This window comes from Thermobia domestica, chromosome 13 (assembly GCF_964235325.1).
Source record: "Thermobia domestica chromosome 13, izTheDome1.hap1.1, whole genome shotgun sequence".
Lineage (NCBI taxonomy): Eukaryota > Metazoa > Arthropoda > Insecta > Zygentoma > Lepismatidae > Thermobia > Thermobia domestica.
Window position 1 is genome coordinate 5,829,127 of NC_137466.1, and position 25,495 is coordinate 5,854,621.

The following is a 25,495-nucleotide window of genomic DNA, read 5'->3' on the forward strand; positions in this document are numbered from 1 at the left end:
GATGAGGGACCATATTGAGACTACAATATTATACTATATAACTAGACTTTTACCAGATTCGTGTTCAGTTATTTTTTCCACAACAAGTTTTATTCATATTCAAGACAGCAAAAGCACTATATTTGTTAACGACAAAGCGTAGTTATTGCAATACTGCGTTACTTGTGAATCATGCATATTACACTCGTGAGTTTCCTATGCAGAGGCTAGCCACCGAGCCACGGTGAATAACGCCTGAAGGAAGCAGCTAGGACAGATAGCGATACAGTAAACGGAACAAGCAATGCATTGCAGACATTCAAGAGAAAAAAGAAAAGATCCCTCTTTCCACACTTCATGCTGTAGTTCTAACATCCATTTCCCCATCAAAGTTACATGCCTAGAGCATTATACAATTCCATTACATTTAATCCAGAGCCTTCAAACAACTTTTTTCTACGAAGGAAAACGTAGAACAATACAGTTGTAGATATACCATACATAGACAGTTAAGTAGTAACAGATGAATGCAATTAACCCCACATAATATCGATTGTCGAAATATACACTGTTTTCAAACAATTAGACACATAACAAAGATTCACAACACAATTATCACCTATCATATGTAAACTCTACTTCACAAGTGGTAGAACGAAAACCGTAGAAAATAGAATGATTTTTTAAAATTACAATTATGAACACAAGTTTGTGAATGAAACAATGACGGTCAATAAAAAGATGGTCCGAGGTCGGATTTCGAGAGATAATTTGACAATGAGATGAAAACAGAACACTTATAAAAGAAATGGTTATGATGCGCTAGATACAACATGGTTGCCTTTTTCGTCTTGTGAAAATGTCTCGTTTCAGAGACGTGAGAAAAAGCCTGTGTCTCGTCTCGTGCAGCGTCGGATCAAGCCCGGCCCGGGGGCCTAGGCCCACCAGTTTCAGATTAGACGAAAATAATTTAACCAATTATTTATGCAGTTTTGAAAGTTTATAATAAGGTCATGATATACTTATCATAGTCTAAATTCAGGCAGCCCCAGTTTTTACATTCTAAATCCGCCACTGCTTCTCGTGGATATCCTGGAGTCGTCTCGTGTTTCCCAAACGAGACAAATTGTTATCTAGTCTCCTTTTGTTATAATTTTCTTGGGTAAACTTCATAATAATAGAAGTAAAATTGGAAGCCATGCGGCTTCGAAATGTAACGAAGTTTACAAGTTAGAATTGATAAACGGACAAGAGAGGGCTATGTAATGCTTTAAAGACATTTAAAAATGCGACGAGTCCAAACAAGGACCTGTCACGTCTCGTCTAGGAAAACGAAACAGACGCTTTGTCCCTTCTCATCTCGGATTTAACAAAGCGTATATTGTCTCGCCCATGCTGAATTGGAAACCTCTCACAAGAGATGAATTAGATCGTGGGCCGTGGGTCAACAGGACGTGACCCACTGCAACCCACCATCCACCATGACCCACCATAAAATACATATCCACTACGACCCACTGACACACTCTGCTTAGTGCATTGTATATAGCACCCTCTGAACAGTGGTGAATTTGTTTACATTTTACTTTTAGCATCTCCATTTCCTTCTTCTTCTTCTTTTGCATTTGTTTCTATTTTCTTACCTGAGATGAGTATATGTAACAACGAAAAAGACTATGTTAAATAAACTTCGGGGCCATCTTTCGCGAGGTAGTAGTGCATATCTAAAGTGTTAATATTTCAAACTGGGTGAGCGCAATAGCCAGAACTAGCCTAGAAAAAGCGTCTTAAAGTTTCGACTCGCCGTATATATGATACGACGCCTAAAATTATCAAGTGGCTTTGTGGCAGTGTTTAGCATTTACAACTTACGTGTAAAGTGTCCAGCGTTCGATTCCCGCTCGAGTCAACTTGATTTTGCTTTTTAACCATAAATTAGTCATTTATAACTGCAAGTAAAATATTAACACACCATATGTTCATATATTCTAAACGGTAGGAATTTTCAAATCAGTTGGGAAACTTTTCAATGTTTTATGTGAACTAGATACATAATATAACCTATTTCATAAATATATTGATATCATTAGCTGTATTACGATTACCACAGTCGTTGTGTCCGAAGTTTCGTGTCTATATATGTGGACAGTGTGCTAATTGCAAGGGGGATGAGGGGGAAATCCGCTTGGGAATACTGGATATATGCACGTCTTAAAAGCTAGAACCAAAACCTTTTTTTTTTTTGGTTATAATTATTTAACCCATAACCAAAAATGTAAAATGCAACAAAAGAGAAAATAAAGACCAAAAGAGCTTAGGTAAAATTAGACAATTATCTGCAATTTAAAGCAAATTCAGAGCGAAAACATTTTTTACTACTAAAAATCTCTTCGATAAATTTTGTTGTGAGTCAGCCCAAAGGAACACCATCTCAAACCGTTTGTAATGAGATATGACTCACTTCTATCTTCGAAGCTAATCGATTCCGAAATGAAGAAATTATGTGCCACTTAAAGCAAATGAAAAATTCAACGTTATTTCATTAATAGAAATCTCGATAAAATTTGTTGAGAGTCACCACACGAAAAGACCAACACAAAAGTTTTTTAATGAGACAGGACTCACCTCTACCATCGAAAGGCATCGATTCTAAAATTAGACATTTTACCTGGAATTTAAAGCAAATAGAGAATGCATTATATTATTATTGCTAGAAATCTATTCGATAAATTTTGTTGTGAGTCAGCCCAAAGGAAGAACATTTAAAACCGTTTGCAATGAGACATGACTCACTTCTATCTTCGAAGCGCATCAACTCGAAAATGAAGAAAATATTTTAAACATAAAGCAAATGAAGAATTCAACGATACTTCATTACTAGAAATATGGATAAATTTTGTTGAGAGTCACCACAAAAGAAGACCATCACAAACGCTTTTTAAGGAGACATGACTCACCTATACCTCTGAAATGGATCGATAATAAAATTAGACAATTATCTGGAATTTAAAGCAAATGGAGAATGGAAAATATTTTCGTTACTAGAAGTATCTTCGATAAATTTTGAGGTGAGTCAGCCCAAAGGAAGACCCTCTCAAACACTTTGTAATGAGACATGACTCACTTCTATCTTCGGAGCGCATCGATTCCAAAATGAAGAAATTATGTGCCAATTAAAGTAAATGAAGAATTCAACGATAAATCATAACTAGAAATATCGATAAATTTTGTTGTCAGTCACTACACAGAAAGTATATAACTAACGCTTTTTAATGAAACATGAGTCACCTATACCTTCCAAATGCAAAGACACTAACATTAGACAAACATCTGGAATTTAAATCAAATGGAGAATGGAAAATATTTTCGTTACTAGAAATCCCTTCGATAAATTTTGTTGTGAGTCAGCCCGAAGGATGACCATCTCAACGAATTTGTAATGAGATATGACTCACTTCTATCTTCGAAGCGCATCGATTCCGAAATGAAGAAATTATGTGCCACTTAAAGCAAATGAAAAATTCAACGATATTTCAATACTAGAAATATCGATAAATTTTGTTGTCAGTCACCACAAGAGAAGACCAACACTAACGCTTTTTAACGAGACATAAGTCACCTATACCTTCCAAATGTATCGATACTAAAATTAAACAAATATCTGAAATTTAAAGCAAATGGAGAATGGAAAATACAGGGTGCGGCACGTAAAACCGGCCCGTAAAGTGAACTCATAAAATGAACTTTAGTCCCTTTAAAACACGTCTGCAACTTCTCTCACTCGCATGAACCTGTTGATTCAATCTCCTGGTTGACTTTCGAGGACTTCTTTTCATTATCTCCTCCACCTGCATCTTTAATTCAGGTGTGCAGACAGATGGTCGTCTGTTCCTGGGAGCAATTTGAACCGATCCTGTACGCCGCCATTTTTCAATCAATTCCTGAATGGTGCTTTTTGCTGGCACAGAACGTCCTGGAAATTTGTCCCGAAACAAATTCTTTCTTTTCACAAAAGATCCAGTGAGAATGAACCCTTCAACAATGGCAACACGCTCGGGTATCGAATACGGCATTATCACACACTGACACTCACCCGGCTTAACACAACGAGGCCTTTTTCTCAACTGGTTTCGACAAGTTTCCCTGGCTGTGGCTCACGTGACTGCTGCAGTTCACGTAAGTCGACCCGACCTCGACACGCCATCTCTTGGTAGGAAGGTAGATTATTTAATTGTTGCCAAAAACACAATATACCAGAATATTGCGACGGGCCAGTTTTACGTGCCGCACCCTGTATTTTCGTTACTAAAAATCTCTTCGATAAATTTTGTCGTGAGTCAGCCCAAAGGAAGACCATCTCAACGAATTTGTAATGAGATATGACTCACTTCTATCTTCGAAGTGCATCGATTCCGAAATGAAGAAAATATTGGCCACTTAAAGGAAATGAAGAACACAACGTTATTTCATTACTAGAAATTTCGATAAATTTTGTTGAAAGTCACCACACAGAAAAACCATCACTAACGCTTTTTAATGAGATATGACTCACCACTAGCTTTGAAGGGCATCGATTCTAAAATTAGACAATTATCTGCAATTTAAAGCAAATTCAGAGTTAAAACATTTTTTACTACTAAAAATATCTTCGATAAATTTTGTTGTGAGTCAGCCCAAAGAAAGACCATCTCAAACCGTTTGTAATGAGATATGACTCACTTCTATCTTCAAAGCGCATCGATTCCGAAATGAAGAAATTATGTGCCACTTAAAGCAAATGAAAAATTCAACGTTATTTCATGAATAGAAATCTCGATAAAATTTGTTGAGAGTCACGACACGAGAAGACCAACACAAATGCTTTTTAATGAGACATGACTCACATCTACCTTCAAAAGGCATCGATTCTAAAATTAGACATATTACCTGGAATTTAAAGCAAATAGAGAATGCATAATCTAATTATTGCTAGAAACCTATTCGATAAATTTTGTTGTGAGTCAGTCCAATGGAAGACCATTTGAAACACGTTGTAGTGAGACATGACTCACTTCTATCTTAGGAGCGCATCGATTCGGAAATGAAGAAAATATTTTCCACATAGAGCAAATGAAGAATTCAACGATAATTCATTACTATAAAAATAGATATACTTTGTTGTCAGTCACCAAACGAGAAGACCAACACAAACGCTTTTTAACGAGACATGAGTCACCTATACATTCCAAATGCATCGATACTAAAATTAGACAATTATCTTGAATTTAAAGCAAATGGAGAATGGAAAATATTTTCGTTACTAGAAATCTCCGATAAATTTTTCAACGAAAAGATTTCTTATTTCCTCGTTTTTCAACTTTTCAGTATTCAACACTTTGTTACCTACTTTTCTTCTGCCTACATTTTTCAGTTTAATATCGACTTCGGCCAGCACAAGATTAAGATCAGAGAAAATATCAGCCCCGGGAAGGGTCTTCGCGTTCTTTAAGCTATTCCGATACCTGTTCTGAATCATAACATAGTCTATCTGATATCTTCCGCCGTCTATTGGTGATTTCCATGTATATCTTCTTCTCTTGTGCTGATTGAACCAAGTGACCCAATTACTAGTGAATTCTGTCTACAGAAATTCACCAGTCCCTCTCCCCTTTCATTTTCTTCGCCTAAACCATATTTGCCTACGATACCACCTTCCTGTTTTTCTCCCACAACTGCATTGAAATCTCCCATTAGAATTATGCATGCACTCTTCTTCTCCCTATCTATAATTTATTCTATTTTTTCATAATTATCTTCTACTTCTTCAGTTGCATGCGAAGTCGTCGGTGCATATGTCTGTATCACCACTAGATCCTTCGTTTTAGCTTTAAGTCTTAACATCATAACTCTATCATCAATAAATTCTACTTTCACTACCTTCTCCTTTAAGCGCTTTCCAAGAATTATTCCTACGCTATTATGACCGCCCTTTTCATTACCTGAGTAAAACATTCTATATCCTTCACTGTTCAATACCCCATTATCTTTCCATCTAACTTCACAAACGCCTACCAAATCTAAATTATTTTGTTTAATTTCTTCTTTAAGATTTTCTAATTTTCCTCCCTGTAACATAGTACGTACGTTCTCTGTCCCTATCCTAAACCTTTTGCTCTTCCCTGTCTTTCTTTCTCTGTCTGTCTTCCCTTCATTATTACTTTCTCGTCCAATAGTTCTTCTCAAGCCATCCCACTCCCGAAGATCCGAATGGGGGGGATATTTTAACTCCGGAACTACATTTTGACCTGCGCCCCCCCCCCGCAAATCCCCATCAAAAATTCTTTAAAACAAGTACTTGTTGCTCGTGGATCCGATTCGATTCGACTACCTTCAGATCACGGGCGTCGTTAGCGGGAGGGACAGGGGTCGCGTCCCCCCAGACTTTAGTCAAGTATATTTAAAGAAACTATACTACTTTGTATATGTAACTTTCGTCGGAAAGATGATTTTGATTTTGATTCATCCGACCCCGTCCCCCCACACTAAAAGCTAACGACGCCAGTGTTCAGATTACTGATCGAGCGCCTTGACCACTTAACCACGATTACTACGCAGTAGTTGATTTGTCTTTAGTTTGTTTACGAGTATAATACACGCGCCGTATTTGATTCAAAATAAAGTAGTTTTGCATTTTGTTTTTAAAAAATCTGTAATGTTGATAATTTAGTGAATACAGTGATATAATGCCCTCCGATCCTGTGTTTTGCCAATCAATCTGACTATTAACAAGCTACTGTTTTGAGCGAACAGAAAACGCTCTTTATTTAGGCGAGCCAGAAGAAATAACGCTTTAGGTGAGTGGTTAGTGTTGTAACTGTTATAATCTGGGGCCCCGGGTCAGATTCCCACCTTCGCCGTTTAACCTTTCTTTAAATGTTTCATTTATAAGTCTCAGCTCCAGTTGGATGCTGCTAAATGAGAGATAATCTCCAGTAGAGAAATACAGTGATGATGTAAGCTTGAAAATAAAGAAGAAAAATGAATGGAGAAAACGAGTTACAGAGTTGATTCTGTTAATGGTTCTATATTTGATATTATCCATTAATTTCGTGGATTTTTAAGTTGTTTATTGACACTATATTATCCCCTTTTCTCGTTGTGTCTCAATGTGTAAAATTTCACAAATACTATACAAATCATGGATCCTCAGTTATATTTGCAATTTAACGGGAAATACGGTGTAGGCCTACTTTGTACGGATAAGTTCTCCAACTCGTTTGATTGTATCGAATTTTAGAGTTTTAATATTTATAAATAAATTACCAATAGTTAGCATTTTCAAAAATTATCTAACGAATAACGAAATCAACAATTTCTTGTTTCGAAGTAGTATTACTTATGAATCATTAGCGCCGGAACCTGGGAGTTCACGCCCTATTAGACCCCTAAAATTGGAGGTTGGGTTCTTCCCCCCAAATGATCCATCCATACTTTTAATTGATTTGCAGGTAGGACTACTGTTAATATTTTAAAAACTCAGCGCAAAGATTTGAGTTAATTAAAAAAATAACCTACCATATATACCGCATAATCTATCCGTATATTATTTGATACGCAGATATGTATAGTTATTTGAACTAAGTAAACTTGTTTACATAATCCTAATTTGAGTTAATTGTAAGTCCCCCTACTGTTATCTTCTCATTCGCGCCTCTGATATCCGTATATTTTTTCAAGTGTCTGTGTATAGTTTTACATGTGCATCATACACACAAGCCGTACTGTGAGTACAAGTATCCAAATACTCCCTTTTGTCATTTCATCGGGCAGCGTTTCGCTCCACTTCTGCACAAAATTACTCTTTACGATTTGTGCTTTTAACAGGTGAGGCAGTTTCACGCTGCTGTGCTAGCTACTACCAAGCGTAATTGATCTTGGAGCAGGCATTAGTTGGATTGCCTATCTCGCGGACTTTGTACATCAACAATTTCTGTGGCCCACTGTACACATAGTAGATACAGATATATCATTTTGCACGTGCGACTCATTATCTTGAAGTGTTCTTTTGTAGCATTGATGTATCATTATCACAAATAAACAAACAAGTTGTTGCCCACGCTAAGGGCCACTTAAGAATAATTGCACATTGCCTTGTCAGTTATCGACCATATGTTTTGCATACATAAATAAAGTTATTATCGCTCGAACTTATCATATACAACGATAAGCATAACCACCTTGTAGGCTTACTATTGCAAAATAACATTATATAGATTCCATAATACAGTTTGATAGCTTCTGCTGTCCAATAATATGCACTCATCGTTTGAAACGGTTCTTCAGAATAAACATCTATCGTATAGGTTGTTCAGTAAATGATACTTTAACAGCTTCCTGTTTCTCAGACGTCATATAGTCTTATTCGTTTCAGAGGTTATTTCTTTTACGTGTAATTTCTCCATGAGTGGGACATACACATTGGCCCGTAACACAAAGATAAACCCGTCCCCAGAAATATATGTTGAGTATGTAAAATATATGCTGGAAATTTCTGCAAATTGATTGTGCCGTTTTGGAGATTTCGAGGTCTCTTTGAAAGTAATTCGGTAGGTGCTTAAGACCCTTGTAACCGTTTCTTTGCAGAAACGAAAACATACGTATTTCTTACTTTTATGTCTAGAATCTGCATACATACTTTCCTCGAAATCGCTTGTATAGTTTGTCGATTTTGGCCTTTGTCATTCTTTTTGGAAATATTTGAATGAGAGCCATTGCTTCCCCTACAACAGTTTTCTAACACGAAAGGAAAAAAACATATTCCTTATTTTCTATCTAGTATGTGTATACGTCCTTTTCTGCAAAATTGTCTTTTGGAGATTTCGAGCTTTTTCGAATATAATTCGGGTGGGGCTTAGGCTCCTTCAAATCGCTTATCCGTAGAAACGTAAAAATACGGTTCACTTTGTTTTGTGTCTAGTGACTACCTGCAATACTTTACGAATGTTCCATGTACGTTCTTGCTCTTCAATGCTTATCTCCAGATATCTAATTTTTCTTCCAATGTGTCTTGATATCACTCACCAGCATTATAACGTCCATAAATAGTACATTTCGAAGTGCCTACGCTTAGATAATCTTTGTAAACATGTCCATTACAATTGCAAACAGATACAGACTAAGACTGGATCTCTAATGAAGTCGGTGTGTGTTTATCGTCCGTTTAGTCCGACAAAATAATGCCCACCGCCTTAACAGAGTCCGTATAGTACAGGCTTTAGAAGCCATCTAATGACTGTGCTGAGGTGAAATTGTACATGTGTAAAACAAGCAGATGCTGAATGTGAAATGACATGAAGTGTTTGTAGCAGTCTGTCGTTCAAAATAGAACAATTATGATGTTAGTAACTATCCGAAGATGCAGTACATACTTCTTTTTAAGAAGTTCGCTACACCAAAATTTATTTAAGTATTTACCCTATCTGTTCGTGTATTCGTCCATTGAGGAGACAAAACTGTTGGCAAACAAGGACATTGAAAAAGATCAAATTTTGAAATATTTAGGAATTTGATTTTGAGGATAGAGCAAGTGAAACTTCTCCCGGGCCATGAAGAAACAGAAATTCATGAAGACACATACGATGCTGATGCCGACCCAGAAATGAATTCTGATTAACAAAATATGACTAGTCTCAAATTTTCTGTTCTTTAGCGTGAGAATCGTAAGGGAAGGAAGATGGTTCTTTAGAAAATCCAGTCAAGAACAACCACAACGGCGGGGAAGAAAAATTTGTGTTTTCTGCTGTCCAAGACTCGGGCATATGACAAACGTTTCTGTGGTCACTGCTCAAAGGTCATGGTTGGAGGGCATCAGGCCAGTATCTCCAGTGAATTTCAGTTCATTTAGAAGTACTTACCTTGCAATATATAGCAATAAATGCTGCACCTATTATTTCTTTGGCATTCTACTACCCAGACAGCATGTGTGCTTGCCGCAAGCTTGCCTGTCGCTTTTATTTGATTTTATTTCGCTTTCGCTTATGCACAAAAGCTTATTTTTGCTTAGCGCAAGCTGCAGTGTGGGCAACCCAAGCTTCACTTGCGAGGCGCTTTTCTTTAAGTTAAAGTAAAAAAACAGCGCGCGTTCGATTTTCAGCTGTTCTTAAAAACCACGCGAAGCTGGCCTCTTAACTTTCGATGATAAGGTAGTATTCGCGTTGTTAGCCTTGTTTTAGCATTCATTAGCATTGAATAAAGGACAAAACTACTATTTAAAAAATGTGCTGTCTAGTACTCAAGTCCCACTTATTTATAATGTCGCTCCTTATTTCCTCATATATCGGTAACCATGAGGCATAACGAATTGTGGTCTCTATGTATAAAGCATAAACCTGAACATAGATGGCAGCAGATTTGAGCGTATTTATTTCGCGAAAGAATACAGAAGGTCGATCCGCGTATATGTGTCCAATGTTACAGCAGTACCCTGACCACAGAAGCGACCGAACCAAGTGGTTAAACGGGTGTGCTATACCTGGAGGTCCATTCTATCGTCTGCCAAGCGAAACTATGTATCATAGCTCCAAAGGTGAACCGTTTTTGGAAGTGCTATGTAATTGGATTTTTCCATGCCAAATATTCGGTTTCTAAAATTCAAAAGCAGTGCAAAGAAAATGGTTGTGCATTGGGTTCGACGACTATCAAGAACATAATCAATCAGTATAAAAAAGAAGACATATCAGGTAAGCATTCACCCACTAAGGGGTCGAGGAAGCGAGCGTGTACCACAGTGACTCCACAAGTAGCTCAGAAGTTACGGCGAATGGCCTTACAAGAAAATCCCCCTCCGCAACGTTTGATGGCAGCTCGACTCCACATACCACAGTCAACTGTTAACCGCGCCCTGAATGGGAAATTAAACCTCCGGATCTTCTTTAAAAATCATGGACATTACCTAAGTGCGGCCCATCGCCGTGAGAGAAAGACTAACACAGGCGCCTCTATGAACGCCATCTATCTGGGGAAAAGTGGAAGTTTGTGGCCACGCTAGATGAAGCATGGGCGTACCTATCAGATTGTGGCAAAATTCGCTCGATAACTTACACTTTGCGAGATGCAAAAAGCCGTCCTGCGTTCATTCGTCATTGCAAAGCAACTTTCTCGAAAGGATTTATGGTTGTCGCCGGTTACTCTTATCAGGGCAAGTTAACAATTCGTCAGGTTCCCAAAAACTGTAAAATCAACTCTGCATTCTTTCAGCAACATATACTGACCCCAATTTATACAGAAGATCTGCCTCGTTTGTATGGGCATGCCATAAAGCAAGTGTCTGTGCATATGGATAAGGCCTCCTCACATACATCTCGTTCTACCCAGAACTTTCTGAAGTAGATGGAGACAGACACCGGTGTTCGTGCTATTCCATTTCATGATATACCAGTGAAATCACCAAATGCCAGTCCCATGGATTTCCTGTTTTGTCTACTGAAAAGGGCACATTCTTCTCGTCGTGTCACTACTCTCGGGGGCCTGTGGAAAGCCTACCGGGAGGAATGGGAGAAGATTCCACTTCCTGTACTTCGTCGAAGTCTTCTACAGTGGAAGTTATTGTGCAGGGCTATTGCCTGAACACATAGCCATCACATTGAGGCCAACTGATGGTGGTCCCATGGATTTTCATAAGGTTAGTGCTATTTCAAAATTGGACACATATACGCGGATCGACCTTCTGCACAGAACCGTTGCAGATATTTTAATATGAACTTGAAGTTTAACATAGAGTATAAACTTTATCTGAATGCTGTGTTTAAAGTTTAAATATTTTTCTGCGTTTCTAAAAAGAAAGGTAGAAATTTCAGGTACTCGCAGCTAATATAACAAGATATTGTATATTGGCAAGAAGCAAGGTCGCGTTGCTAAACAACTACACCGTTATGATTATTTTGATTTTCTGTAGAATCAGATCGAAGTCGTGGATGTTTGCATGGCTGTGCACTTGCTTCAATAATTGGTAATCTGAGGGGATATTTATGTCATAGATGTTTTTGATGAGCTCAAGGATTGTAGACTGGATTTAATCAGACGATCGATATATACGATATCTTACTGCTTTATGTTTCATTTAAATTCCTTCGAGGCAAGCTCGCATATGGCTTGTTTGGCGTGTCTTTTGCTTGCAATAAGCTTAGTAAGGCTTGCCATGGATGATTTACGGTTATTCTTGGCTTGCATTTGAGATAATTTTATTTGCGTTTTACTTGTGAAGACAAACTTGCCGCAAGCTTTGAACTGATGTAAGTATCTAGCTTGCCACAAGCTTGCAAAAAGCAAATTGGCTTGCACAGTAAATCTTGCGGCAACCTAATTGACCTGCAAAGGAAAGTTTGTCCCAACTTTGCAGCAAGTTCAAATTGCTATCTGCGATACTGATTCCCAGACAGCATGTTTGCTTGCCGCAAGCTTGCCTGCCGCTTTTATTTGATTTTATTTCGCTTTGGCTTATACACAAAAGCTTATTTCTGCTTAGCGCAAGCTGTAGTGCGGGCAACCCACGCTTCACTTGCGAGACGCTTTTCTTTAGATTGAAGTAAAAAGCCAGCGCGCGTTCGATTTTCAGTTGTTCTCAAAAACCACGTGACGCTGACCTCTTAACTTTCGGCGACAAGGTAGTGTTCGCGTTGTTAGCGTTTTGTTAGCATTCAACTTGAATAAAGGACAAACTTAATTATTTTTTTTAATTGTGCCGTCTAGTACTCTAGTACTCTAGTCCCACGTACCTATAATGTCGCTCTTTATTTCCTCATATTTCGGTAACCATGAGGCATAACGAATTGTAGTATTTATGTATAAAGCATAAATGTGAACATAGATGGCAGCAGGTTTGAGCCTACTTATTTCGCGAAAGAATACAGAACTGTTGGTGATATTTTAATATAAACTTCGAGTTTAACTTACAGTAAAAACTTTATCTGAACGCTGTGTTTAAAGTATAAACATTTTTCTGCGTTTTTATATAAAAAGGTACAAATTTCAAGTACTCGCGGCTAATACAGTAACATATTAGATAGTTGTAAGAAGCAACGGCGCGTTGCTTGTCACAACTAAAACGTAACAATTATGCTTATTTTGATGTTTTGCAGAAGCGGATCGGAGACTTGGGTGTTTTCACGGTTGTGCATTTGCTTCAATAATTGGGAAGTTGAGGGGACAATATATTGTAGCATAGATTTAGTCACACGGTTAAATTATGCTGATTTCATATTGTTTTATCTAAATTCGCTTACTGCAAGCTTCTATGTAACTTGTTTGGCGTGTGTTTCGCTTGCAATAAGCTTATTAAAGTTTGCCATTGATGAGAATACGCTTATAATTTGCTTGCGTTTGAGATAATTTGACTTGTGTTTAACTTGTGAAGACAAGCTTGCCCCAAGCCTTGCCCAGATGTAACTAACAAGCTTGCCCCAAGCTTGCAGCAAGCTAATTGGCTTGCATAGTATAGCTTGCGGCAAGCTAATTGACCTTGCGACAGCAATTTTGTGGCAACTTGCAGCAAGTTTAAATTGCTGTCTGGGTTTCTTATGTTTTATGTTTTATCTTAATTCGCTTTCTGCAAGCTTCATATAGATTGTTTAGCGTGTTTTTCACTTGTTGCAAGCTTAATAATCAATTGATGAGTTACGCTTACGTTTCACTTGTGAAGAAAAGCGTGCCGCAATCCTTACGCTGGTGTAACTAACTAGCTTGCCACAAGCTTGCAGCAAGCAAATTGGCTTGAATAGTAGATCTTGCGGCAAGAAAATTATCCTGCAAAGGCAAGTTTGTCGCAAGCTTGAAGAAAGTTTAAATTGTTGTCTGGATAGTGTAGAACACCTTTCATACCTTATACGGAGTTGGGGTTCATCCAGACCATCTCCTTCTTTATTCAATGCACTTATTTCTGCAAGGTTTCAATGCAAATATGAATTCGTTTCTTTGTTACCCAAAGTTGTCCGTCAATATACGCCTTTGTAATAACTTAGGTACAAACCGCCTTTGTAATCTAGGGTTTTTGTTCTAGAACAAATAATAAATAAAAATATTTTACAAAAGTCTCTCTTTTTCCCCTCACTTCTGATTCCAAAAAGAGCACATTCGCTTTTTCTTCTTCGCTTCATACATACCAATAACATTCTTCACGGAATCCTCAGTTGGATCTTCGTCACCTTCAATAGCAATTCTTCCATCTAATGTTCTTTTATTCTATTGATAAAAAGTATATAAATCTCAAACCGAGGAGAGACCACCGTTTCTCCCTGATCCCTCTAAGTGACACTCTCTGAATCTCACTCCATAACTGACTTGAATTTAGTTAAAGAAAATTGTGTTTGCTTTAACAATCGTAAAACACACTTATGTCTGTTACTTCTGATACGAAAAGTGGGATTTAGATGGCTCTATTTCAAATAATGCAAGAATTGTTCATTTTCATGAACTGAAGTCTGTTGAAATTAGAGATCATATGAAATGATCGAAGGATCTTCCCTATCTTTTCTTTCCTATCTTAATCTGCACAAATATATAATATAGGGCGAGAGCATAGTACCTATTAAAATACAAATCTTTTATCTCCAGTTCACAATTTCATGTTCTGCCAAACTCGTTCATAGCGTTAAGAAACATAGGTTCTATTGACTAGTTGCAGAGCGGGATTAACTCATATGAAAGCCCGGGGCTAGAAAAAAATATCTGGCCCTTCGTGACTTCACCAAATACGTTTTTATGTGAAAGTACACTAGGAAAGTTAAAGGAATATATTTCATATTTTTAATCATATTCTATTTTATGATGATGATTCTATTTTTTTAACTCTTCTTAGATAACCAGTTAAGATTTTGCTCAGAGTTGAGCTCCCCGTCCACCTAGAGACCCGGAGCTATAGCTCTCCTATGCCCCCCTTTATCCGACCCTGACTAATTAATATTCTATCTTAGGAGTTACTTGCTCAGAGTGGAGGACCCCGTCCACCTGGAGGCCCGGAGCTATAGGCTTCCTAAGCCCCACTTAATCCGACCCTGACTAATTGATATTCTATCTTAGGAGTTACATGTTCAGTATTTATTGAGAATAGGTCTCCGCATTATTGAGAGGTCGAATTGCGTCAGCACGGGTACGGAAAGAAAAGCAAATAATTCGTTATGCAATTTCTAGATTTTGCGACTGAAATGTTAAGTTTCTCTTTGGGGAATAAATTTCTCCTGGGAGAGATTCACCTCCGGCTACTCCCTGAATTCACCATTGCTATGGATGCGTATAATAAAACTGAACCGCGATTTATTAAGTACAGGACATTTGTATATAAGCAAAACTATATCTACCGTAAGACTGGGTTAGTTTGCACATTGGGGTATACTTTGCACAAAATATGAAAAGAGTTTTACAGTCTTCTTTCGGCAAAACCATAAACTGTAAAGAAGAAATTTCAACTTCCACCGTAAAATAGAACATCTAACTGTATTTTAGCTATATTTTTGGCGGTTAACGTCACTTACAATTACGTTAGGGTTCGTTGTTGTAGAGGTATGGAAAGCAGTCACTGTAAAGGCCGAAAAAATTTGAAAGGTATCACTCACAAGAACTTTGTCAAAGTTAAGTCAGTTCCGTAGAATACTACTGTATGTAATGAGACTTTGATGCAATAGTTGAAATTGAAATGTGGAACGTTTTAAAGTCATAAAAAAAGTAAAATTGGAAGAAGGCGGTTTATGCTTCTAATCGGGTTTAATTTGCACAGGTCAAAAATACCTCTTAGATAGGAAATCATTACTACTGGTACTTCCTGCATTCTAAATTTAGATAAATTTTCTATTTAGGTAGATGCCAAATGAATTCCCTGTTGCAAAATTAATTATGAACAGTGGCGGATCCAGAAGAGTAGTTTGAGAAAGGCTTCACTCACAAAGGCTTCGGGTTTTTTAAATTTATATTTTAATTTTTTTTAGAAATAAGTAGACTTTTGGAAAGGCTTGCAGCTTATACACATAGGAATGATTAGCATTAGATTTTTTGAAAAAGAAATCATGCAATTTGAGTGGACTTCAGCCTGAAAGTCTCAAACCCCGTAAATTTTCCACTAATTACGGTTGGGATGATATTCTTGGTCATAAGGAATAACCCAGGAAAATCAGCTCACGGAGATTTCATTTTTCTTTTCCTGAGTAGGCATTTGTGAGGGACAGATGCTGAGCTATTAGAATGTAGTTCCTGTGCCGGTATCGATACCTGTACCGTCATTCTAATATCAATATTTCTAAACTGTATGCAGTTTTGTGTAGAAAGAAAATTTATAAATACTGAGGGGAAAACATTACACAGAAATGTTATATTCGTACGTTAACATACTTTTTTTCTGTATGTTGTGCAAATTAACCCCAACTATGCAGTTACTTTGCACCAAAATTTATATTTCAATAACAATGGTCATACTGATTGTTTACTAATGAACTTATACGAATGTTTTCCCCAAATATCTAGCTATCATATCTTTTAAATACAGTGTTCTAAATCATTAGGTTTCTATGTTACATGCGATTTTCTTTAAAATTCCTTAACTTGTGTGCAAATATAGCCGGATAAAATATGTAAATATTATTCTCTATTTATCTATCTATCCACCTAGCTATAATATTTGAAAATGTCTATTACAACAACCGTTGTTCAAGTGACAATCAAAAATATCTTACATTAGAATATTTTTTAGTTCTAAACGCTATCTGTTTCTAACCCTGCTTAGAACACACATTGCAGCTTGTAGAAGCAAACAATGAAGTAGGGTTGCCAATTTACCGACTTTGTGTCTAGTCCTTGCCAGTTTAAGAACCTTCCTAGTCACACATTTACAAAACAAGCCACTAATGGGTTTCTTGGCCATGTGCTTTTTTGCTTTTAGCCATTTCTAGCCATTGTCTGCCTTGGCAGCTTTTTGATATATCCTGTGTGTCATTTTACTATTTTCTGAAGTTTGATGCGATCTCTAACTGGTAACATTCTATATCCCACTGCTAAAATTGCCCCCTAAAATATAACATTGATGGTTATATTGATTCTTCCTCATAACTTGCTTACACAACAGAGAATGAGGTCAAAACCTGTAGTTACCAGTAGAGGTTGAGTAAAATCTTCAGGGAAGATATGCAATTTTTAGTAAAAGCCTCTTTAAAGAAATTCGAAATAGACTTCTTCATAATTTATGTATCCTTTAGGAAATGGCTCTTTTCAGTGTTAATAAGGATTTGAAACCGCTGAAATAGTCTTCCACTTATTTAGCTTCACCTTTCTCTCTGAAATTTCAAGATAATATCGAGAAAATTGAAAATCAGTGGCAAATATAAATTTCATGAAATAAGTCTTCAATTGAATTTTTGCAAGAAGTAAATTGCTACACAGATGCTGGAGCAGAGAATCTATTTTCAGAATTAGTTTCGTTTCTCCTTTTTCTTTATTTCTTTTTTTTTGTTTTTTTGTTTTTTATGCTAATTCTTCCACATTCGAAAGCGAAAATGAAGCGTGTATTCTATCAGGCGAGTAAAGTCAAAAGCAGGCTTAGAAACAGGTTGAAAACGAAAACACTTCCCTTTTGGTTGTGCCTAGTGATGGATAAATTCCCGGGAAGATATTTTTCGGGAATATTCCCTGTGAAAATTCCCGGAAAGATTCTCAAAAATGGGAATATTCTGAGAATTTATGTAAAAACTCAAAGAAAAGTGAATTCTATTAGTATATTACGATTTCAAAGGTAAATTCGTTTCTTATCACCGTATATTGTTAGTGCTATGTCCAGAAGATTCTTCAAACTCTATACTCTGAAAGGGTATTATGTTGTTTTATTAATATTTTATTACATTTAGAGAGTACGCATAAATGCATATTTACTTACAATGTGTTTTATGCAAGTAAATATGTCAAGAAATGGTATAGTAAGTCAACATACTTTTACACCGCTAAACAGTTTAAATTGAATGTAAATGGTTTTCCTAAACTTGACTCTACTATTAATATTATAAATATATTAAATTTTTAAACGTTATAAACAAATTCGGTTGGGTAACTGTGAGAAGACACATCTCACCATTTCTTAGAAGACACATTCATTCATTCATTCATCCTTTATTCATGCATGTCGTACATTATTGGTCAGAGACCAGTACATAGGACTTTTCATTTATTATTTACTTCTAGGTTTTAAATAATTTGGAGATTAAAAAGATAAAATTCTTTGAGAGCACTTTATATAACTAATAATAACGATATGTTAAGTTCCATTTCCATTTGCACTAGAAGGCAGCAAAGCACTAATTTACAAATGATGGGAAGGAGCCAGTTTGTAAAGTAATGTACACATGTGCGCATACATATTTATGTTCACAATACTTGCAAGATATTGACCTAGTTTCAAAACTTAGCACTTAACATTGCCACACACGACCTTTTTACCTGTTTCTCGAAATTTCATGCGTCAATTCACATGTAAGAAAAGTCCAAGGACCATTTCAGAAATTCGAGTTAGAGACGAGACAGACCGAAGTCAATTATTAACGTTGGCTTGGAGTGCATTGATAGTACTTCATGTCTATTTCTACATAATTTCTACATTACTTTACAAACTGGCTCCTTCCCATCATTTGTAAATTAGTGCCTTGCTGCCTTCTAGTGCAAATGGAAATGGAACTTAAAATATCGTTATTATTAGTTATATAAAGTACTCTCAAAGATTTTTATTTTTTTTAATCTCCAAATTATTTAAAACCTAGAAGTAAATAATAATGAATGAAAATAAAGCAATTAGACACATGGTTCTTATAAATTGGAAGATAAAGTAAAGAAATTGAAATAAATTTCTTCCAGGAAATTTATATGCCAGGGGAAAAATCCGGGAATATTCCCAACTTTTATTTTCCTTCCTACCGGGAATACTCCCTCTGCCCACAAGTTGGGCGCGAAAAAGTGTTATTCTCTATACGGAAATTCAGTCACACTTTTGCAACTACGTAGTTAAACGAAAGCAGTTCAGTACAAACAATCCAGACAAAAGAAGTTTGGCCTGAACTTGAAGGGACAGGTGATAATATTTATCTCAGTATGAGCAGTTATGCTTTAATTTTATGTTCTTATAAAATTCGGATTTATTTATCTTTATCTCAGCGTGAAAGCTTCTTTTTTTTTTTTCTAGCAATTTCTGGCCACTTTTAGCTGATCATTTTAGCCACTTTTTCTCGTATAATGTTGGCAACACTACAAGGAATTGTTGAAAAAAAAAATTGGTTCGTTTCAGTGCGTGGGAGGTGCTAACACCTCTCATTGTCTATATTCTTTATACTTTAAATCATTTGTTATGTAATACGCTTTTTTTCATTTATTATACTCTTGGTACACTTAACAACTCCCTAGAGGTCTTTTTTAACTGTGGATATTATGCTGGTGGAGAAGAAGAAGAACCTACTGTTTTCAGTAATTAATTATTCTGTATTTTATTAAAACTTGATCGTATGTTTGATTGGAGGAATGAAGTTACTTCTGTGAATGTTCCTTAAATCATTTCATTAACACTGTCAGCATAAAATAAAATGAAGTATCAATAACAGTGCGAAATTTCTATTAAAAATATATAGTCATAATGGCTGGTGAGACGTCTGTTAAGTTAGAATTGATGTGCAAAGAAGAAATTGATTATGACTTACCTCAGGAAGATCCACTCGAAGGGAAAGGGTGGACATACGAACTGATGACTGACAACAAAGAATTAATATTATCTACAAGGGAAGGAGAGCAAACAATGGAGACGGATGCTGCTATGTATTCTTTGGATGCGTTGGCAGTAGATCCTACATTTAAAAGTAATATAGAAACACTAAGAAAAGTAGTGGTTCAAGAAACTTGCGAGTCGTACTCCAAGGACTCAAAACATTTAAGAACAAAAGTTTTAAATTCAGTTCAGCCAGAAAGGTAATGTTCAATTTTTTGATATAATACCATAATTGGCTCAGATTAATAATACGGTTACATGGGCTCGGAAAGTTTACAGGTTCAAAGCAATACTTCACGAGAAATATTTAGGCATGGGAGTACCTCGAACCTAAATAATTTAAAATTTCGAAACGGCATGGCACATATAGGCTAGCTGTATACCAAATAATAATAAGATCGATACCACCTATATAAATCTTATGTAGTTCGTATCTTTGGGTCCTTCCATGTCAAATCACTTAATTTTTAAACACGAGCGAGCTTCAATGTCTCAGAGTCTCTTCAACGTTTTTTCATACATTAATAACAATAAAATTATGCTACATTTTTTTTTCGGGTAATAGTATACATGAAAACCCCCTGATCTGCGTTTCTTCTGTGTTCTATTACCACTTCTTCATGAAATACCATAAATTTTCTACGTAATGCAATAGTAAGAAGTATCCATGTGCACAAGACATCCGATATGCGTTAAACCCCCCCCCCCCCACACACACACAGCCATAGATAAAGTGAGAGGCAGATATAAAGTACAGGTACGTTCTATTTTTATTTTCGTATCAGTCGATAAGTGAATAAAAGTCGCTTTGTTACGATAGCCTTTTATTTATCTAGAGGCTTGTGTAAAATAACCAATCGCGGTAAAGAAATTTATCCTAAAATTTTCCAAATTTCAACGTGAAATGTGTTATACTGTAACAAAAACTATTGACGATATTGATTTTACTCAGGAATTAGCTCGAATGAGTCTAGCCTCACTTTTCTGGAGGGCTTCGAGAGACATTAACAAAATACAAGATAAAAGAAAATTGTAACCAACACTGGATGTTCATTAAATGCAGAGGTCCATACATAGATTAATTTCATCCCGGAACTAATTTCTTTTCAAAGAAGTCGACTTTTTATATTTTCAGCAATCATTTCTAGGGTATGGACTTCCATTTGTACGTACAAGTTCACTTTAGGGCTTAGTGCACGTACACGATATATGAATTATTGTACAAACAACTCTAACCAACATGTGGTAGATAGCCCGCAAAAGAGCAGGATTGCTATGTAACTTAGGGAAAGGCGCAGGATGTTGATCTGACTGCAAGCAAAGGGCTGCGTCGAATAGGATGAAGCAGGAAGGGATACACGTGCTTTCATTCCTTGCATATTTGTGTTTCAGTCACACGTTATTAGTAACGTAAATTTCTTAACTATGTGGATTCCTTAACTCTCAAACATTGTTCTAGTTCCGTGTCGTGATTTAGCACATTGAATTATACTTCATTTCGCTTACAGTAATTACTAGGTACTTTGTGTGCGAATCCTTGCATAAAATGCACAGTACGGTGTTATTTCAAATGCTATTACGAATTCGTTCTGTAAATTTAACAGTAAATCTCGATCAGTAAATTTGTACATATTGGTTGATCTGATATACAAATTCATACCCTAGAGTTTGTATAACTCAAAGTAGTTTTATGCAAGACCTTCTAGTTTTGAAGAATCGGTAGGCTATATATCATTATTTGGTTTACCTTAACTGCGAAAAGGAAGTGTTAGAGAAAATGTTAAAAATTTACTCTCTCTCTCGCTGTCATCACGTTAGAAGGATAAAGCTCGGATCATATACTAATTTATAACAGCTAGTTAACATACACTTATGAAAGTGTACTATAGAAGTGAAAGAATCCAAAATATTAGGAAGATTAGAGATGGGAAAACAGTCAAATAGGACTGCTATCAGTTTCGAGTCCATAGTCTTCAGGCGCAGTAGGTGTTGCTCACTGTTATTAATTTTGCTCAATTTTTATAATAATAGTTATAATTATGTTTAAAAATGGCAATTGTACTGGCAATAGACATGGAAATCACAAAAGTATTGCTCTTCTTTTTTATTCTCATGAGTTTTCTTTTAGTTTAAAACATTTTGTTTAAGCATTGTTTTTTTTTCTGAAAGTAGTGTTACTTCAGCTGGTGCTTGGTAAAATATAAGTTTGTACAGTATTATAATAAAGTTTTTACCTAACTTTTGCAAAAAAAAAAAAAAAAAAAAAAATCTGATCATAAATCACTTTTTGAATATAGCGTACAAGAAATATAACTGCTATATATATATATATATATAGAAAGATAGATAGATAGTATATATATTTATTATCATAACTTATTGACTAATAGAGGACATAACATATTGATTCCACTGATGTATAAATATATATTTAACAATCTTTGAAACATTCACCATTTTGAAATAGAAAATGGCATCAATAATCCCTGAAGATTGGAAACAGGTCTCAAATAAATGAAAGTAGGAAATAGTTTGCGACTCATATGTAGGTCCACTGTTTCTTTAAAATCCTAAGAAATTTTATAAAATGGCTTGATTTCAAATTTTATAAGAGCAGAACGTTCGCCATTAATAGATCCAGATTCAAATCATGTTACAAATAAAACGACTGGGAATATTTTTGTAAGTCATACCTAGGATTTTCTTACTCTTTGTTAGATAGTTGAAAATAATGACTAATTAGTTCACCAATTGAGTACCAATAACGTGATTTCAAGTGAAACCTTCCACCTTAGTTCATGAGAGGGCGTAAATGAGCGGTCATAATTTATAATAGGTTAAAAATAGAAGAAGCGAATAATTTAAGTTTGTGTTATCTACGTACATACTTGTATCCTTTATATTTTATCATATAGCAACAAATAATGATTTCCCTCAATTAATACGGATAAGACAATTTCAAATTATATCCTTTGCGTTGAGATGAGGAGAAAGTACCATTTCCAACCACAAGTTCGATAACATTTCAAGAGTAAGGATTGGAAACATTATTGTAACGTGTTTCGGATGTGTTCCTTTTAATTGCAACTATTCTGCTACCAACTTTGCGGAATGAATAATTTTTATGTTTTCATTTTTATAAGTTAAGTGTAACAAATTAGGAGTTCTTGTTTTCTAGAATTTAGAAATTTGTAAGAATGTCCTTAGCTGCGAGCTACAAAGAAAGTCACTTTTATTTCTATTTCAAGCGTTTTCCAATTCGAACTTTTTGTTTGCGCTGCTTTGTACTTATCGTAGAAGTATGTGTTTGACATCGTGCTATTCCTAGTAGAAGAGGAAGTAAATAATGATTTTTTTCTTTAGAATGAAGAACGAAGTATTAATTTCCGTACTGACAAACAGTGAAAAAAATCCTGATTATTTCATTAAACTTCTTTCAAACTTGGTGATCAGAACGGGTTCTAGTCTGCTTCTAACTGTGAATGTTATAATTTGAGATCTTTTCATTCCTTTTAGGCTAGCGAAATAAATTGAGATGTTATTTGTGAGTTTAAAGCAGTATAAGAATAACTCTATGAACAAACCATGAAAAATTTTGCCGCCGTTCTATTTGAAACATTTTTCGCACTTAAACAGCTATTGCCAGTAATTTAGTTTCTAACTACAGAGGATGTAATTTGAGATGGAGTCTTTCTTACTAGGTTAGTGAAATAAATTTTGTTACTTTGCTTTTAGATTTTATACAGATATGAAAATCTCCTAGATATAAGTCCTGCAGGATTTTCAATTTTCCGTTTAAGAATAGCTTTAGAATAGAAGATTAAGAATAGACTTATCAATACAAAATAAATATGCAAAGTATCTTTTTGATAAAAATAGTATCTTTTTACCTTTAAAAATTGTGCCGGACGGTGGTTTCTTCTCTGTGAGTTTCTTTTAAAGGAAGATGGTCATTATGACTACAAATCGATTTCTAGGGAACGTTAGCCTCAATTTTTGTTAAGGAGTAGCACATTTTTTTTAAAGATAATATTCCCCTAGTAGATTTGAAAAGGGTATTTTATAAACGACTTTTCGTTCTCCTATATAGAACTCCTGTAGTCTGACATCATCATTATTATTTAAGTTCATATCAGAGCGATGTTAAGTCAATTTTCATTATGTGGTACTAAAATGCACTCATAAAATGCTCGCGAAGTGTTATTTATTTATTTATAAATTAATCCACTACAGTCCAGATTACGAACATAATCGTGAGTACGACATTATTAAGTTCATCCTGCCTTCGAATTGACATTTCATTAGGAAAGCAGAACGATGACTATGGACCTAAGGTTTTATGAGAGAAAAGGTGTAAACTGCTTTAAGAAAAAAGTGTTGTAAAGTTTTATTGGACTTTTTGCCTGGCGGAATATATTCTATGATTCAATCAAAATTTTAACGGCATCAAGATACAGGGAAACAAGAGGAACGAGAAGGTTACGGACCCAATGGTTTATAGTTTACTTGTATATCAGTTTTTAAATATATTTTATTATTTTTCCACGTATTTTCCCCTTTCTTTAATTTGCACCTTTTCTCGATTTTCTGTATCTTTTACACTGTATTATACCGTCAAAATATGAGTTTTCTATCATCTTGTGAGTACTGTCGTGTATTTATCTCATTTGCCATACTTCATACTGCCTTTTGTAATTGTCTATTTCCTTTGCCTCCCTATTTTGGTTAGTTATAACTCAGCAGATTACGGTTATGCAGTTTAAATGTTTTGTGGTCTCTGAAATTTAGACTCAATATACCTTTCGCCTTCGTTTTCATCTATTGTTTACGTTTTTTTTTTTTTAAATTTAAAAATTACTCTAAAATCGTATACATTGTAATATATATATATACTATTATACAATACTTATACTCCAAGAATGAGTGATAATAATCCGAGTTTGCATGTTTAGTGCAGGATGATATCCAGTTGAGGAGCTAAATTTATGTGGTGTGGGACTTCGGGTTTGGATATTCACTGGGTGAATAAGTTTCGTATATTCTTGAATGTACGATGTTTTTTCTCAAGAAGTAGAACGCTCCATATAAGAAAAAAAAGCACTTTCGGAAAGGATAAACGCATTATTTGAAAGACAAATGATGAAAATACTTTGTTACAGTGGCGTATTTACGATTTTGTTTCGGGGAGGGCTTTGCTAACTTTCGGGGAGGGGGGCTTTGCCTGAAAATGTGAAAATTCTACAAGATATTACATATACTTTACTATAGTAAGTAAGATTTCGGGGGGGGGGGCTTAAGCCCGGAATCCCCCTTAAATACGCCACTGGTTCCTCAGTAAATAACTGTTAAGTCGTATACTACAACATTTTTTCTGTTTTTGACGGTGCACGCGTTAAAATATCTAAAGAAGCATATAAGTTGATTCAAAGTTATATGCGTTTACAGCTTAATTTCACAACATCCGCTTGAAAACGTAGTTTTCTTTAAATTTTTTGTATTTTATCAAAATTGTGATCACTTAGCTCCGTCAGACAATGCGTGATGGAGTACTATACTTTACTTATTAATTTTATATGATATGGTAAATGGCTATATTAATACATCTAGGGAGATTAGGCCTACTTGTTTTCATCTCGTAAGGTGTAGTTCACTTACTCACTGGTATTCCTTAAAATTTCTATATGTCAAATTTCACCACCCTAACATAATCCACTCGTCAGATACTCTCCTTTCCGCGTAAAGTTTAAATCTGTTCTCTTTCTC

The 25,495-nt window shown here is 35.6% G+C and overlaps 2 protein-coding genes across 3 annotated transcripts in view; one reads left to right on the forward strand and one right to left on the reverse strand.

Moving 5' to 3' along the window:
* The window catches only part of LOC145667995 (zinc finger MYM-type protein 1-like), a 126,764-nt gene that overhangs the window by 53,035 nt on the left and 48,234 nt on the right, over positions 1-25,495 (reverse strand). The gene's annotated exons all lie outside the window — the stretch shown is intronic.
* LOC145667997 (uncharacterized) overlaps positions 19,243-25,495 on the forward strand; it is a 52,158-nt gene continuing 45,905 nt past the window's right edge. For both annotated transcript variants that reach the window (XM_081735440.1, XM_081735439.1), the window contains exon 1: positions 19,243-19,932. In XM_081735440.1, coding sequence (XP_081591566.1) covers positions 19,604-19,932 — 329 coding nt within the window. In that variant the 5' untranslated portion in view covers positions 19,243-19,603. The remainder of the gene's footprint in view (positions 19,933-25,495) is intronic.